General features: G+C 36.0%; 1 protein-coding gene across 3 annotated transcripts; it reads right to left on the bottom strand.

Annotated features, from left to right (window-relative positions):
* Positions 1-309: 309 nt before the first annotated feature.
* FBXO8 (F-box protein 8) lies at positions 310-18,740 on the bottom strand. Of its 3 annotated transcripts, XM_074905771.1 has the most exons (7): positions 18,550-18,740; positions 15,593-15,818; positions 13,430-13,766; positions 11,114-11,240; positions 3,546-3,664; positions 1,747-1,943; positions 310-947 (listed from the first exon to the last, which is right to left on the bottom strand). In XM_074905771.1, the coding sequence occupies exons 3-7, from the start codon at positions 13,756-13,758 to the stop codon at positions 760-762; spliced, it is 960 nt and encodes a 319-aa protein (XP_074761872.1). In that variant the 5' UTR covers positions 13,759-13,766; positions 15,593-15,818; positions 18,550-18,740; the 3' UTR covers positions 310-759. The 3 variants fall into 3 exon arrangements, with proteins under 3 accessions (XP_074761872.1, XP_074761871.1, XP_074761873.1); XM_074905770.1 differs by lacking the exon at positions 15,593-15,818 and having other exon boundaries at positions 18,550-18,739; XM_074905772.1 differs by lacking the exons at positions 15,593-15,818; positions 18,550-18,740 and adding an exon at positions 18,097-18,335.
* Between the last annotated feature and the right edge of the window lie 33 nt (positions 18,741-18,773).

The raw sequence follows: 18,773 nt of genomic DNA on the forward strand, positions 1-18,773 counted from the left end.
ATAAGTAGTGTCTGTGATATAGGTTAGCTCTATATAATCTGCACAGTTCCCTAGGCTATCCCTGTATGACATCAGGGTTCACCTAAAATAGAGGCTGTAATCTTCTTCAAAATTGAGTGAAAGGCAGATTGGCAATGTGCTAATTCAGTTAGTCAAGAGAATATTAAATATCAGCTTAGATATTTTACAAATGTTCTGTAATCTACTAGAATAAACTTTATTGTAGTATTCAGAATAATGTTTCTCTAACTTCTCTATCTGAGGTAGTCAGCACTGTAAGAAAATGCAAAAGAAAGAAGTACAACACTATTTTAAGAGATAAAAGGAGAAATTTTAGTTAAAATATTTTACAATAAAATAATCATGATTATAAATCTCTTTAGTTAAATATATACACATTACATGGTAGTCTAAAAAGAATGAACTTATTAAAGTTTCAAGCAGATCTAACGCACAAATTCACCACTTTGTCAGCTTAGACTGTAATGTCAGTTTAACATTCATAAATGGCTGTGTCAGACTAATGGAATTGTTTTGTGCAAAACTAAAAAAATTATGAAAAACAGATCTCCAAATCCTTCTGTTCCCACAGTAAATAGATAGAAAAGGTAGTTTACACATACACACACAAACTTTGATTGCATACAGAGGTTAGAATGACCAGCACTAAAATAACCCCCATCTCTACAAAATAATTAATTTCTTGAACTGATGTAGTTTTTGTAAATTACAAGTTTTAAGTGCTAGCAAATTGTGCTTTTAGGCAGCCACATGGCCAATAAGGTAGATGTTGTCATAAAGGTGCCCTACAAAATCTTCACTAATATTCTGTGCCGCTCGTCGTGTATTTCGGATGAACTCCCTCTTTGACATTTTGTTCTTCACATGAGGGCTTGTTAGATCAATGGAAAGTAGAATCAAAGAGTAACATAGTACATAAACTGCATCTAGACAAGAGAGAATAAATTAAAAAATTCTAAAAAGGAAATTGTGATCATTAAAATTACTGTTCCTTGATCAAGAACCTTATGGTCTTCATTATCTGTGCTTATAATTTTATATATATATATATATATATATATATATATATATACACACACACATATATATAACAACTCAAAAGGGTATCCCAGTGAAATAAAACTTAATATAGCAATTTTCAATTAATATGTCAGCATATTGCCAAATGAGCATGTACTCTTAATATTTCTACCTTACCCAAAAGTCACTAAGGACTTTATGCCACATTCATTTAAACAGATTCTTGGAAGTTTTCATAAACTAAGGCCAACATCTTGCTAAAGCTTATCTTTAAATATGTAAGCAGTCCCAGTGCTGAAAACTGGCTCTCCCCCAACCAATTAGAAATGCTTGTTAACTTGAGTAAGGCCCAAAATTCCCTCTCATTACTGTGGGACTATCCACAAGGTAAAATGTTAAGTGTGTAAGTCTTTGCAAGAGGGAACAGAGTTTACACTACAGAGTTTAAGCACAGACAAAGGTGGAGGAAAGATAACATGAAAATAAACCCCACTTATCAGGTAGGTCTAAGAAAAGAATCTGTATGTTATTTTTAGGGTTTTTTTCAACCTGAGTGGGATGATGCCTGTATACTGAACCCTCCCAAGTTGTGTTTGTATTTTCAGGAATACTTGTTTAGGTGCTGATTTTAAATGTATCATAAACAGTAGCATCATCCAGAAATACAAAGACTGATCCACTGAATCAAAGCTCTTTTTTGCTTACCGGGGCTAAGGCCAAGCTCTCTCATCAAATCAGGGTTACAAGCACAGAATCTGTGAGAGAACTTTGTTATGAGAGTCTCAAGGTACTCCCCACGCTCCTCAGGAGCATGAATGTGTCTGAAGAACTCTCTCAGTGCATTTGGCAAGAACTGATTTCTGAAGTTGTGCAGCGTCACAAGGTCATCCAAAACATCTCGCCTGGTAGAATAAAATCCCACATAATTAGAGAAGTTTCTTTTAACTGTTTAAACATGGAAATGTAGGTTTTAAAAATAAAAATGAAAGCTTTAGAATAGTTTGAGCTTTGAGTTTTGCTGAAAGACAAAGAAAATTATCACTAACAGCACAAAGACAAACACATGTTCTTCAGACACATGATACTAGCTGAATACTAGAAAAATATACATTAATCAGAATTCTAAGTTTCTTTATATGCATATGCTATCATAGTCTACATAGAGGTTTCACTTCCTTTAAACTGTCTGACAAAGCCATTAAAAAAGACAGTGAAGGAAATAGATTCATGTGTGTCACACACTTTGGTGCCTAAGAGGAAGCTGTTACAGGAGTGTCCTGTTAAAACCAACCTTAAAGGTAGACCTTTAAAGTCTAAGTCCATCAGGGTGTGATGCTCTCAAGCACTGAACAGAGAAACATCTAAAGGATTCAGACTAGCCTGCACGAACAGATGTGCAAAAGACATCTGAAGGAAATTTGGAAGCAAATTTTTAGTGAATCAAAGAATATTCTCATATGTTTATTCTATTAAACATTTCAGTACTAAGAGGGGAAATGTCAACATTTAGAAACCTAGTTTTTCTTTTTAGTGCCTGATTACACTCTGTTTATGAAGGGAAGATGAATGGCAGTAGGCAGTGCTAATATTAACTTGCAATCTCATCCATTAAATGGTTTTGTACTTTTTCTATTGCCAAAAAATTTGATAATCTGAAGTTTTACAGCGCAGGACTGTCAGTGGTGATAACACTACAGAATGACTTCTTTTACTCCTTTAGTGATACAGACTGAGGAGCATGAGGAGGAGAGGACTCCTGACAGAAGCGCTGCTGTCCCTCTGCTATTTCTATTTAGGTCCAGTTATTACTCTCCTGCTCTTTCAACTTCTCCTGAATGTGTTGGTGCATCTCTTCTGATACTGCACTACATCAACCTGAAGGTATCCTGGAGGGCAAGAAAAAGCACTGTGGAGGTAGAAAAGCATGCTACAGCAGGGAAAAGTGTTCCCTACTGTAGCTCATGCTGTTCCAGGAGGATGCTTCCACTGCATCTTTGGAGGTGGGTGTAACTTCCATAGGAGAAATACCAGCCAACCAAATAATGGTTAGATGATTCCACATTAATTAAAAAGCTATCATCACTTGGGAAAGTGGTAACTACTTTTTCTGATTAACACCCATACGAGATAGGAAAAAAAGAAACCTGAAGTCAAAACCAGCAGCAAAATACCTAGAAAATCTGAATGTCATACAGCATAAAGATTATCCTGTACAGTTTAAATGCTCACTATAACTTCAAAACAATTTATGCCCAGAACTGCAAAAATGCAGAAAAAAAGAACAGGATGTGAAATTGAATAGTTACAGATGTTATTTTTAGGTGTTTTTATAAAGAGAAACAGTCACATAAATACTTGAACTGAATAACTATTCAGATTTAGCAGCAGCATTAGTTAGTTGCATTTCATCATCTTTAAAATTATATCAGTACAAGCAAAACATTGTTGAATGGTGCGGTACAATGAAAAATAATAGAAAACGTCTCAGGAGAAATTAATATTACCTTTCATCAAGGTAGATTCTCAGCTTCTTCCAATTTAGTGTTCTTGTGCAAAAGATAAACTTAGCTATTTCTTTTGGTGAATCGTCTAGTATGCCCTTGGACATGAAGTAGCTGACTCCCTGAGAAAAAAAAATACATGTATGTATGAATATGTTTAATCTTCACAACGCGTTTAGGAACAATATCGTATTTGGTAATGTAGGAACATATCCTACTAATTAGTTGGTTTGTTTTTCAGAATGATTCCTCTTCCTCTAAGTCACATTTGAACATGCACAATACACTCTAAAACTATAAATCGAACACAAAGAAATAATTTACTGTTATGGTTGAGATTTTACATCTACTCACAGTAGGAAATTTAAAATTATGAACCCCATAAGCATGATGGTTCTTTAATAATTTCCTTACAGTGTAGACTAGTATTTTGATTTTCATACTTTTGTAATTGCATTTAAAATGCTGCAGGGACCATAACTTTTAATTTCATAACTTTTGTAAATAAGAAAATCTTAGCCATAATGTGTCAAACCTTTAATATCTTTCACTAAAACATTAACGTTCTCACATGTATATGATGTGTCACATTCAAATAGATGCATTAAATGCATTTGTTTAAATGTGTAATAATGCAAATAAACACAAGCACGCTGATTTCAAAGCATAAGTAAAGATCAACATATATAACTATGCATACACATAAATAAGAACACTGTGCCTAACAAAGTTTAAAAAGATAGAACAATTGTACATATTTTATAGTCATATTATGATTTCCAGAATTTTCCACACTTTGCCAAGCACACATTTCTTATATAATACACATGCCAAATGTCATTAAAAAAATATTTCAGTGATATTCTGGATTCTTTCTGTTCATTGAAATATCCCAAAGACTACAACTATTTTCCTTATGATCTCAGAAATCAAAACCAAGGTAATAGATTTAAAAAATGTTCACATTTTTCAAGAACAAAAATCTCAACCTGAGAATAGCTAACCAACTGGCTTCAATTCAGTCTGGCAGGGGCTGGGAGTGGTTCTGAGCATTTGTTACAAGGAAGTGTTACAATACTTAAGTACATTACCACTTGACTATACCATAATGTTGAAGTAATGTAAAATGTGCAGCACAGTGCATTTCTTTATAGGATAATGCATCAAGGCCACAACCTAAATCACCTTTACAATACTTCAGAAATCTTTTTTCATGAATCAAGCTTTACAATATTTTGCAAGTCTGCCCTTTTAGTTTACACTACAATTATAAAGATGTATGGGCAACCTGTCATTCAGTGTATAAACTAACTTCCCAGTGCTCTTCAATTTTGCTTAGAAAAGAAATAAAGGACTGCATGCAGGTTTGGAAAGTTGTTTCATGGAAGTGGATTAGTAAAGCAAAGTCTCAGTTATAGCAAGCAAAAAAGGAATTAGAATATATACTCAAGATATTGATAACATGAGTGAAAAGCTAACAAGCACCTGTAATACTATCTAGCTTTTTACTAGTTCATAGTTTTTGCTTATATATTCAGTTAATCAGCATACTTTTTTTGTTAAAAGCATGTTTTATAAAATAAATAAAAATATAAAGGTTTTACATAGGTAAGACAAAAAAAAAAAAAAAAAAATCCCAGCAATTTTCGGCCCCAATTTTAAGAAAAATATTTAAGGCCATAATGAAACATGTATTGCACTATAAGCTTGCATTTAAGTCCAAATCAGGTAAAATTTGTTTGTCCATAATACGGATGGACAACATAAGTTTAAGTACTTCCTTGAATTAGAGCTAAATAGGAATCTAAAAATGAGATCAAAATGAACACCAACTGTGTTAATTCCTCAAGTATTTTTGCTATTTATACAAGACTAGCAGTAGGACATCTCCTTTACATATATTCTGACTTAATGAGGCTTACGCATTTGCTTCAGAAATAAGTATTTGCTTAAGGAAGGCTGGCAAGGAAGTCTCAGTAGTATGCCTGCTGCAATTATTTAACAAACACTTCTGCAATATATCCAGAAAATACCTGGCATATCATAGATAAGGCAGCATGAAAATAAGACCTAGTTTTAGACAGACAAGGGGTTGGTTTCTGTGAAAGTAAATGCCATTAAGTAATTTCTTTCATGGCCTAGATTTCAACTCAGTGTAGATCTTTACCTCATAGGCTACCAAGTCTTTTCAAGGCATTTTTATTCCCTGTCTCTAAATCCCTCTCTTTCCTCCCACCACACATAACGCTTGACAAGATCTTTCTCTCTGACTGCAGTCTTGTTATTCATTCTCCTCATCTCCTTCACAAATAAACAGGGTATATATAAAATATATTTCAGCACATGCATCATTTTTAGCTGCTTTTTATTTCTTCCCAAGCCATCACAAATACTTTGCAACAACAGAAACCTGATTTCTCTTTAAAGTCCTTAAGCTTTGGCTCACAGCAAATGAAATTTATTTACAAGATTTATGGCATGTCATTGAATCTGCTTTCTGTAACACTGTAAACACTGCTTTGAATCCCCCTCAGAACCCACACTTCAAATAAATCACTTCTGGTAGCCAAAATGGTCACTGGTGGCAGGTATACTAGCTGAAATAAGTAATTCTACACACTACTAAAATCTACACTAAGATTGTTTATCAGTCATCTGGTGACTCTTAGAAAACATTTCACTGAAGTCAGGTAGGCAGATCTGTGCCATTATCTACTAGGCCTGAAGAGGTAATTTTAACACTTAGGAGATACTGCAGGATGAGCACACACGGTATGTTCTTCTATTTCTGATTTAGTGGAAGAGTAGTGAGGTGAACAGTATTACAGCCAGTATTTCCAGTAGCTCTGTGTCTGCCTAACCTATCTGAGGAGCCTGCTTGTCACCATAATGTTCTTAGCATTAGAGAATTAGGAAAGATGCCTTAAGGATAGTTTGTCTTTGTGACAAGAATGTTACCACTGAATTTCAGACAGCTCTGGATAAAATCTTAATGTATGAAAGTGTTGATTTAAATTATATATGCAAATAACAATCATAACTACAGAGCATTAGTAGCAACAGAAGCCATTTGTTGTATTTCAATGCTATTTTTTACAGTTGCTCCTTTTTTACCAGTCACATGATGCTTGTTTTGCCAACCTATTCTATTACTGCACTGACACTCCTTGCTTGCTTTCAACCTGTTCCCAAGAGCCTTTCCATTCACCTTTATATCCATACAGTATATCTAAAACTCAAAAGTTTGTTTTTTGTTTTTTTTTTTTTTTTTTCCACTATTGGTTTCAATTCTGCATTGATCTTCTCTGATAAGAGTACTTTCAGAACATTTCAGTACAGCAGTCAACATTAAAACTTCTGTAGTTGCCTCTGACATCTCTGTATAGATATGCATACAAAACAAATCAAATTCTAAGTTAATGGAATAGAAATTTTGGAATTGGTGTTTTTCTACATATGTACATGATTTCTCAATATTTAAATGGAATTGCTTGCAAAGTTAGAGTTGGGAGACAATGAAGCTTTGTACCTAATGACTAGTTAAAAGCAGTGCATGAAAATATGACAAATACATTTGTCAATAAAGACAAATTTCACTTAGTACTTGAAATTTCAATTTTCACACACTCTATTTGTGTAGCTTAAATAGTTTTAAAAGGTGACAAAGGAAATCACTAGTAGAATACTAACATTAACATTTTCAGGTGATTTATAATTGTGAGATACGTAATCCTACCAAAATGGAAAAGCATATGTAAAAACATAAAATGCTGATTTCTTTCTAGCCTGTACTGTATTAAAAATAGAATATTTTGATCACCAAATTAAAACATTCTTAAACGAACACTGAGGAAATATAGGAATTCAGGTTTAAATATTAGCTTAATTATATAGATAAACTCTAAATATTGGGGGCAGTGACTGTCATTTTATTCTGTATATACAGTATCTGTCATAGAACAGCCTCAATATTTAATTTGAGCTTCTAGGTAACTCTAACATAATTAATAAAGAATACCTGTATGGTATTATTATTCCCATTTTTTAGGGAAATTATTATCTTATTATATGTCATGGTACATCTTCTGGAACAAAATATACAGTAGTGATGCAATATTTTATAATAGAAATTTTCAAGATTCTTTTCCTAAGAAATATACACAATATGGAACATACATTTCAAACAGTGTCTCACTAAATGTCTTTAAAATACAGTCTCAGTGATACAGACTTATGATGGCAGAAATCACAAGTTCATGTTATGCAGAATTTATAACTAATAATTTACAAGATTAAAGTTCTCTGATTTAATGGAGAGTTTTCAAAAGGTTTCAGCTGTGTGTTCCATTCCAACCTTCTAGATAAATCACACAAAGAACTTCTTCCCTCTACAACATACAGATACTTTTAATATTCTTCAGACAGATAAATCAATGCCTCTAAAAATTGGCTTGCTTAGTAGATCACTATGAAACAGCTTAAGTTTTCAAAAAATTTGGTTAGAAATATACAGCACAGTAAATATTCCATCATCTACAGATTATCTATAATTAAAAGTCAGATAAGGTAGCTTTATGCAAGTGGATAACAATTCATTTATAATTAAGAAGAGGTCAGAAAACTGACCTCCCTGGCAAAAACTCAGGGCAGTTGCAATGAACCAGACAATCAAAAGAGTGGAAATCCAGGCTTAGTATAAGCACTGTCTTGCTGTACTTTACTGTTACCATGCTACGTAAAGGAAATCCTGACCTCACTGAAGTCTGAGAGTTTTGGTACAGTCCAGATTCCAACACATTCATAAAAATAAATGCTATTAAACAGAATCAGTTAGAATCACTAAGAATGAAACAAAAATTTGATCTTCTCTCCTGACCAAAGGATTCTTTTTTCCACCTTCAGTGACAATTTTAACTACATAGCATAACTCCATATAACAAACTTGACAAAATATTTTATAGGGAGTTAGAAACACTATACAAAACAGTGGGAAATAACTTCTGGTTACTTACAAATTCTGAGTCATGAGCATATGAGATATGAAATGAGCACTGCATGAGAAACGTTTCACATACACCATACACTCTTTAGAATAAAATACAGCAGAGACCATGTAGGCAGATTAAACAACATAATATTCATATTCAAGTGTTAATACTGACACTAAACCACCCGCTCTCCCCAAAGAAAGAAAAAACAAGTTCAAAAATCTTGGCTACAATGGTGCTGCCATATGAAAAAAACCCCAGAAACAACAAACAAAAAAATAATGAGAAATCAAACATGCACCGGAGGGGGTTTTTTTCAGGTTACGTGTAAAGTGATTAGGCACATCCTTTCCGCAGAATGTGAGCACCTGCTATGAATTATGCAAGCTCATGCACACAATCAATACATTAAATTACAGCAGATATCACAACACCATGCACACAACAATGGCTAACCAGAGAATCCTACCACAAAGTGTGTAGATGCTCTTCCCTACCCCGTGAGACACCGCTAGCTCTGGAGCTGTTGCTGTGCAGCCTGGTTACCCATTTTCATGACATGGGCGGTGTCCTTTGGAGAATCTTGCTCCTGTGGCTGTAAGTATTCCTATTTTTATAGTAATTTGATCAGGTCTGTTATCAAATGTAAAGCAGAGTTTGGCAGGAAATTCGGAGACACAATTTGTAATAGTGGAATGTCATATCATATATTCCAGTCACAGTGTCCTTATAATAATAATTCTGCCAATATCACATTCGTAAACAATAAAAGCAATAATATTTGTGAATTCTCCTGAAACTCAGGCCCTGAATAATTCCTACCAGGCTATGGTGCTCCACAGGGAGAGAGGAACAGAAGCCCTTGGGAGATATCCTGAGGTTCTTGTGTCTCACTAGGCCTGAAGCAGACTGTACTACTATTGTACAATATAAACATAATGAACCCAGAAGAAATAAGTGTAGCCTAATAAATCTAATACCTAATTCAGGTATACTATAAGGTAGCTCTAATTTGTAGATCTTTATTTCCTTTAAAAATAATGTTTTTTGTTCAGTGCCTTTTGTGAAGTCTCCAAATGCTTTAAACCTACCAAGAGTACTTTAAATTAGGTTGGAATATAACAGCATATTATAAACTAAGATAGTGAAAAATGACGTTAAAACAAATTGAAAGACACAGAAAAATTTGAGTGGACAAAGCTGTAACCAATTAAAACCTGACTTGTTCTTGAAAACACATTTAAGTTACCTAAATATTGTGTTTCATTGGAAAAGCTTTACATTTATCACTAAATTCACTGAAATCCTGCTGAATCAGTGATAATCATTCAAGTGCCAAGGTGCTGATATGACGTCTCAGCACCACGTATCACAGTTCAAGGCGGAGCTCTACCAGAGAAATTACAAAATACTGTAATTTGTGACTAATAAAAGTAGTGGATTTCTTCATCAAGCAGAATATGAGATAAAGCGAGAATTTGTAACAAAATCACATCATTGTAATGATTCATACAACTGATTTATTTATTTCACACCATGGTCACAAGTTCATGTTTTCTGTATGATATCAGCAGCATGAACTATTTTCTCCTAGAAATGTATCTTTTCATGTCTCTTAATCCTTCTCCTACTTTGGATTTATTCAACTACCACTTCCTTGTATACGCATAAATATATGTAGGAAGTTAACACTACTTTATGTTCAGTACTGTGTACCTTCTTTTCCTAGGGAACATGAAGCAGGAGCCTGGTTTTGTACACAAAAGACTCTCTGTCCCTTGGGCGTTAACTGCATATCTCCCAGGCAAAAGCTGTCTACTCTCAAACTTTTCTTCTTTGAAAGGTGACAGAGAGAAGACAGAAACTGACTTTTCCAGTTAGCTACAGGAATTAATAAATGGAAATATTTTAGTTTGATATGGGGTGTTTTTTGAAAATAAATATTTGTTGCTATATACTATAAAGAAGTATTATGCTTATGCATAACAAACGTCCACAGAAATCAAATCAAACTGATCTTTAGGATAGTTCAGTAGTACATCTTTTTCATAACATTTCAAGATTTGCACTTTGATAGTGGGAATATTTAAAAATCCCTCACAAGAAACCATAATTGTCATAGAAGTATGACTTCTATGTACACTACATAAGTAAGTATGTACATAGTGTACTCTTCTAAAGTAACACACTTTATACTTCATTCTGCTTTAGCTAACTAATGTGGGATCTCACTCATACTCTACAGAGCATTTTATTTTATCTAAGCGTATTATTACCCTTTTAAAATTCACCATTGTCTCTTCAGGAATGAGTATAGATCCTAACTAAGTTAATACGTGGTTATGAATTTCTGGCATCCATAGGTCAGACTGCTGTACAGAGCACTTAAGAGGCAAGCCATGTAAATGATGTGCACAGGTACCATACACAAAAAAAGATTAGGATAGGGCTGTAACTTAGTAGTAACCATTCCTACAGTAAACCAAACACCTATTAAAACTTGGCTTTTAATATGGCTATAATTATAAAACAACAATCACAATTATTTTAACTGTTTATTACTGTCAGCAACAGTTCACTTACCTCATCAGGGTTGGCATTAAAGGTGAGACTGCCCTCATCTAGCTGCATATACAATTTTCTAAAAGAAAATCCTAGAGGCGGATTCTTATTGTATATAGAACAGTGACCCCAAGTGGATTTGCACAACCTATGAAAACAGAATGAAGTCTATTATCAAAATTCCTGTCTGTATTTCATGTATTACACAGAAGCAAAATGTAATCAACACTGCAAAGCCAGATACTCAAACTACAGGAAAAGTCAGAAATGGGTTGCTTGTAACACTGAGTTATTACGCCTTTTGAATGTGTGTTGCTCAAGTCTTCAATTATTTGATTAATTTTTTCTTCTAGGACAGGGTTTGGTGTATTGGAGTGCAATCCAAAAACATATCCCAGTAGGTGGCAACGTAACAACATCCATACAGCTGAGACCTCTGGCACTCCTAGTATCTGAACACTGGGTAACTGTGACAAGTTGTTCTGCAGCAGTATGACGTTCAAAAATTGTGTCTCTCGTGCCCCAATTGTGTAGTGAGTGGGATACTACACCTACACAAAATTATGTTTTTAACTCACTGCTTTCCCCATCTATCCTTTTCCACAAAAGTGTTTTTTCCAGTCTTGACCAATCCTCATTATCTGATCCAGCCCCATCCCTCTGTATCTTCCATCACTTCTCAGTTTCTTTCCCTTCTTTCTCACCCTGACTCTGTTATCTCAGTTTCATCATTTTCTGTCCCTCATCTCAGTTTTCTTGATGACAATATCTGAAATTCCTTTGTACTTTCACTTCCTAGGCACTTAGTTTGTTGTCTGGATTCCTCATTGAACTGGTAGTTCTGCTTCAACACATCTACTTTGCAAATAATTAGGCACAATGCTTAGGACCCAGGAGGTAGCCACTGAGGACATGGGAGAGACTTTGTTTTCAGTGCAGGAGCCTGGGTCTTATTTGAACCGAGTTCAGAACTGCAGACACAGGACTTTCCAAAGCATAAATGTGGAACATTGAAGACTAAGATGTCTACAGATATTATGCAAAATGAGATTTTTATTGATTTGCTAAATTGGAACACATTTTCACTGCCAAAGTGTGTATTTCAAAATATTTTTTTGGGGGGAAGATTTCACTAATGACTGAGCTATTTCCTAGGATGAACTCAGAGGAAAATACATACTTTTTCCCCCCCGTATGTTAAAACTATATACTGCATACAATTAAAAAGCTCTAGTATCTTCATGCTTTGCTCCAGGGAGTTTATTTGTATTTAGTGTGGCTTTGATACCAAGAACTGAGTATAACACAATGCAGACTGATATACATAAACTTAGAAGCTTAGTGGGATCTTCACTAGAATCCCTGTTTCCTGCCAAGACAACAGTCCTCAACAGCAGAACAATTGTGACTAAGAAGTTGTAACTGCATTATCCTATTGCTGGGTTCATAAAGCAAGATATGAAGGGAAGCTGAGGGGGAAAGAAACAGATGAGGGAAGGAAGAGATGTAAGGCACAATGAAAGGAAAAGAAGCAGGACCTGAACAATAACCCAACTATTACAGTAATACTACTTACGGTCTGTTAAGGGGTAAGAATATGTTGTGAAAGAAGATACAAGTTCTGCTGACCATCTACTCTAAAGCATGATTTCATCAGTCCTTCCTAGTCTTGTAAAACATCAAGTATCAAAGAAAATACTTTTAATTACATTTTGATCTAATTTTCTTTAACAGAACGATCCTTTATTTCCTGAACATACAAACTCTGTGTATGTTAAATAAATGTATTTTAACTGTCAAGACGGCAGAAATTCCATTTGATGCATGTGCAGAACTGACCTTTTCTTTCTCCTTTCCATCACCATCTTCCATAAAACACACTTACGTTGCTCTAAGACAAGTATAGTAGATGAGTCCTCATCCGTTTCTACCTGGCGCTTCAGCTGAATAGGTTTGCTTGCTCAAGCTAGATAGTTGTTTGAAGTTCAGAGAAGTAATCATACATACATCTGAGATGTGCTTTCAGCTAATAAAAAACTGAAGACAAGTCCTTCTTTTTTTCCCATGATATATCAACCAAGTGTGTAGTAATACACATGTATACTTGTACCAAGCGCACCTGTGTATGTAGCAATCTCCACTAATAAGTGGCAGTAATTAGAAAGCCAGAATAACACATTTTAAAACTATACTCATGTTTCCCCTATGTGGTATCTCATTTAACTTAGGAAACCTTAATAAGGTTAGGATGACAAAAAGCACATATTGAGACATAATTTGAAATCTAGTAATTATTTTTACTATGTCCAAGTGATATATTTTTTTCTTTTTGCTTACCCTTGCCAAAGAAGCTCATCATTAGCAAGATCCTGCCAGACACATGAGGCTAGACAGAGATCAGTTGCATTCAGGTATGACAAAATGGTAAAACTAAGCTCCGGTGGCAGCATTTCCAGGTTAATGAATCCTTCTTGTTCTTTAGATTTTCTTGTCTTCAACAGGTGGTAGATGTCAATGCCTCCTTGGGCTTGTTTGCGATGGCTTGTATTGGAAACATTGTTAGAAGCTATCCTCCTACCATGTTCTCTGGTAAGATAGCCTTGTCCACTGTATCCTTGGTGTTGCAGTTGCTGGTTCCTAGCAACTCTCCAGAGTCCCTGACCCATCTGCGAGCCTGCCGGACATAAAATCCAAAATAAGTGTTGACAGCTATTTATAAATATTTGTAAGACAGATTCTGCACACACTGGGAAAATAAAATTGTAGGACTGATCTGAATAAGAAAAAAGTGAGTTTTGTGAAAAAGTTATGCCAACGATGTAATCTGTCTCCGGAGCAACTGAATAAATACTAAAAACAAAACCCATAAAAAAAAATTGAATTTTTTTTCAAAAATTTATATGCTTGAAGAGTTACAAAATTCACAGTAAGCTTCTGCAAACAGTATCAAACATTATCTATGTCTTATGCAAGTCAAGAAGCCTTAACCATCAGAACATCTGTAACATATCATCAGACTTCCTTTAAAATTTAATAAAAATAGCTTATTTAGAGTCAGTGAAGTGCTACAAAATGTAAGAAGAACAAAAACGTCCTGAGTAGTGGGTAGCACACAAAATTACGACATTAAGACAAAGCTTAATGACTTCAATGATAATGCATTAAGGATTCAGTTTCTTGTTTCTGAGCACTCAAAATATCTTTTCAAGCTTTCTTGCACAGTAGCATAAAAACTTCAGGATAAGGCTTCTATATATTACTTATCACTGTGTTTGCTATTTTTTGTCAAATGTTGCTGCAGATGGTAATAAAGAAAATAGATTCTGAATGCTAGTCAGTTATCAAGATTTCTGAATGCCACGACTCAAATTTCAGAAACCACCTCTGTTTACCAAGAGGAAAAATTAAAGTGTGATAGATCATACTAATTCAGCGTGGGAATGTTGTCTTAATCTTATCAAAACTGGTATATATATGGGGATCTATCTTATTTTTCAACCTTTGCTACAATGACAGATCACCACAGTGATTATACTAGTAATATGCAGATTCCCAATTCTGACTTTCAAAAAATAAACACTTATGGCCTGGTCTGGTAGGATCTCACATGTTTTTGAAATTATGTATATTCTATTAGCATGGGGAAGTAAAATTGGGGCTTTAACAGCATTAAAGGTTGAAAATGAATGACAATTGTTCTATATAAGCAGAAAGAAAGGAGTGATTATGGGAGAAAAATTAGATAAATTACAGAAGAAAAAGCATAATCAAGATGGAAATAGACAAAAGAAGTTTCAGCTGGCTGGTGAAGCAGTTGTCTGCATAAGCATCCATTCAGGGGAAGTTCAAGGATTCATTTCTAGATAAAGCCACAGTTGTGAAGAAACTCTAGTCATGTGTATTATATTAAATTTAATAATACACAAGAATTCACATAAATTTATAACGCTTTTTATTCTCAATTTTTGTAGTTACAAATTTGGCTTAATTTTTTTATCATACAGAGGCAGGTCAAACCATGATCAACTGCTACAAAATACCAGGCAAGGTTGTTTTTTTTTTTTAAAAAAGTCTTATTGAGTTACATCATAAATAGGACATAGAGCTGACTGCAAGAATCTATGTATAAGGAAAGTATTCCCATTTTCTTGAAACCAGAATAATTTTTTTATAAGTCCTTACAGCTATGGGTAAAGTTGCTTCATGACAGGAAGCTATACCACAATCTGCCATTTAAAAAGTGGCAACACAAGGATGAAAGTGGGCTTTGGTAATTCATGCTGGTGTTTGCAATTAATTTATAAATTTTTTAGCTGTAAACAAAATGTATTTCTTAACAAGATGAAGAACTCTGCCTTTTTTCTTTTCACTGCGTAGCTAGGTTAAAATAAGAGTTAGTAACTTTTTTAAAAGAGACATTCCCAGAACTACAGTTGCTCAGTGCTACCATTTTCTGGTTTTGAATAACTAAATCTCTCCAAGGAGAAGGAAGTTACTAACCTTCATCCCAAAGGAGGATCACCAAGCACCGTTACGCCAAAATCTAGCACTATTAATCTAGCAGGTGTGCCAGAACTGGCATTTGGGACCACAGGCTTAAACCCATCAAGTCTCCTGCTGCTCCAGCTGCTGCTGCTATTGCCCCTGCTGAGCAGTGATGTGCAGTGACCAGTTTGTGGGGGTAGGCAGTAACAGCCAAGGGCTGGAAGGAGGAGAGAAGGCTTTCCTAAGGCATGAAAAAAGCAGATAAGGAATATTTCTGAGCAAATACAAGTTTCAAAAAAGGCGACTATCACCACGCTAGAGGATTCAATTAAGATAAAGTTCACATTTTGCTAGGCACTGTATATGAGCTTGTTAATTACTTAAGCACAGTACTCAGTAAACAGATATGTCTAAATATCTTGGGAGGCTTCAAACAATTCTTGACCTTAGACCTCTGAGTAAATTGAACACTGCCAACGAGGCATTACACTTTCAAATATGCAGATGCCAAATTTAGAGGCTGTGTTCACTCTTGGAAGGTATCAAATGACCTGAATGACTGAATAATAACGATCTTTCAATTCAATTATGTAAAAAATTTAGACTTTGGAAGAAGTAAATGTATACATACACATGTAGATTCAACTCAAATATAATCAGCACACTTTCTTCATGTAGAAACAAAAGCAAAATCTGCCTGAAAATATAGCATTGACTCTAATTGAAATGATAAAATAGCTAAACAGCAAAATACTAGTTTCAGGGGCAGAGAGAACTAGGACTGAGGGCTTGTAACTCCTCATTATTATTTCAAGTCCTTAACCACTAAAGCAATAAAAAACAGAAAAAAAAAAAAAGAAACATTGCAATATTAAGCCTTGAATTTTACAAAATATGAAGTGAGAGAACCTATTCTATGTAAACTGTGTATGTGAAATTGTTAATTGCAGCAATCCATTTGTTGAGGTACCTATCTGTAAAACAAATCAAGGAATTTATTTTACTAGTATTTTTTACATCTTTTCTGACATTAGTTTATATCATTATAAAAACCCCCACATTTCTATACACATCTGTCAACTCCCAACATCTTTTGAAAATACTACTTATTTGGGCATTAAATAAAAAAAAAAAAAAAAAGAGTAACAGGAAGGCTCTGAAGATAATTGGGAACTGTATTGCGACAAGTTTTGTAATCATAATACACCAGGAAGATGAGAAATACCAGCAGTATTATCAGAAACAGCTCACAGAAAGGATGTGCCCAGTCAGTTATTAAATGAACTTTACACTATCAGGTAAGAATCTGGCACTTTTATAGTAGCTTCAAACCTCTTCAAAATCAGATTATCATTCTGTTCTATATGCACTACTTGTAAAGAATTCAGTAGTGGTCACAGTGGACGAAGTTCTCTTACTTAGCCCTAAATCAAACACTCAAATTTTAGTTGCTATTTTAATATCTTTATTGCAATATTCAGCTAGAAGAGACTGTTCACAGAATACATTCTACTGAAGAATACTCACAAGAATATCAACAGTTCTTGCTGGAGGTCATGTGGTTTTTCTCCCTACACAAAAGCTAACTGCTATATACCACCACCAAAATAATCACTTCTAAATTACTTAACAATAGAAAGTGGATCCAAGTCAGAATAAAAATACCAAGTAATTCAAGAAACTAACCTCTGTATAATACACGTATATATACAGAATATATCACTGCAGAAATTGATAAAAATATATATATATGCTGTTTTAGAGTATCAACTAAAGAAATTTAAAAGAAGAAACAAAGTGAGACACAATCTAAACCATTCTAGAACCAGTTGCTGGAAATCCACAAGCTTCTGGCTGCGTAGCTGTTTACCAGTCTATACGCCATTTGTTAGATTGATTTTATTTTCCCCATCATGCAATTACTTTCAGCTTTGTAGTAATCCAGGATAAATGCTTTGAGAACTCACTCATACAACAAGATGAGTAACCTCATTGTTTTTCTAAAGCCCTTTAAGTAATGGTGTCCAGAACTATATTTTTACATTATTTTGAACATTCATTTTCAATCTCCAGATTCAGCAAGCCACTCAAATGTATTTTTTCAAACTTCCAATTATGTAACTTTATCTAATAACTGAACCCTCTTGATAGCTTGGCTGTAATAACTATCACAGTGAAAATAAATAATTGCTTCTCTGTTTCTGCCCGATATCTGTCAACGAATCTGATTTCAATTTTAATCACATCTTCTTCATGTTACCTTGTTACTGCATAATAAATTATTTTGCAGTGTCGAAGAGGAGAACAGGATACCAGAAGCTAAATGGAGTCTAGATTAATGCTGTATGGGTACTGGCTTCTGCTTTAATTAAGCAGAACACAACATACCCTCTCGATATAAACCCCTTCCACTTTATGCCAACCGAGCCCTACAGCCGCTGCTTTGCGACCAGAATTATCCGAACAGTAAAACGTTCCTTCCCTCGATGCTATCGAAGCTGAAGCTTCGTTTATCGCACCTGTATTCGTGACCGAGGCCTGCCGACACCCCGAACGTGCGGGCTTTCAAACCCCACTCCAGGCGGATAGACGGACGGTCCCCGAGGCACAGCCTCACGCCCAGGGTCGTCCCAGCTGACAGGAACGCCCCGAGGAGCCCCCTTCGCCGAGGACCGCGGCTGCCCTCCCACCGCCCCGCGTCCCGAGGAGCTCCGCAGCCAGCCCGCTCGCCGCCTCCCCAAGTGACGCTTCTCCCCGCAAAGGAGAGCCGGGCCCTCGGCCGGGGCAGGCGGGGTCATGGCCGCCCCGCTCTCGGGGGACACCGGCGAGCCTGACCCCCGCGGGTGCCGACCCCGACGGTGCCGCCCCCGCGCACCATTGGGCCGCTCCAACGGCCCCGGCTCCCGATTGGATGCGCCGCCCGTCCATCCGCAGCCGCCTGCCCCGCCGAGGGAAACCCGCGGGGCCCGTACCTGTGCGAGCTCGGGTCCCAACCGCCGCCGCGACGAGCCCGGCCCGAGTCGGTGCGTGAGCCTCGCCGGGCAGGAAGGGGATGAGCAGCCCCCGGCGGCGGGGAGAGGCGGTCGGAGCCAGGGAGGCCCCTCCGGCGCACGCAGGGAGGCCCCGCCGCCACCGCTCCGTCTCCTCGCCTGGCAGGTTTGACGTTCGCTGTTGTTGCTGGAAGTGACGTCGCTGC

The sequence above is a fragment of the Athene noctua genome, chromosome 4 (assembly GCF_965140245.1).
Source record: "Athene noctua chromosome 4, bAthNoc1.hap1.1, whole genome shotgun sequence".
Classification (NCBI taxonomy): domain Eukaryota; kingdom Metazoa; phylum Chordata; class Aves; order Strigiformes; family Strigidae; genus Athene; species Athene noctua.

Bases quoted from the DNA above. Each gene is read 5' to 3' on its own strand.
- FBXO8 (XM_074905771.1), bottom strand. From the start codon at position 13,758: ATGGGTCAGGGACTCTGGAGAGTTGCTAGGAACCAGCAACTGCAACAC. The intron at 11,241-13,429 runs GTAAGCAAAAAG...CTGTTTTCATAG, and splicing joins GATGAGCTTCTTTGGCAAGG to GTTGTGCAAATCCACTTGGG. The intron at 1,944-3,545 runs GTAATATTAATT...TTATTCTACCAG, and splicing joins AGAATCTACCTTGATGAAAG to GCGAGATGTTTTGGATGACC.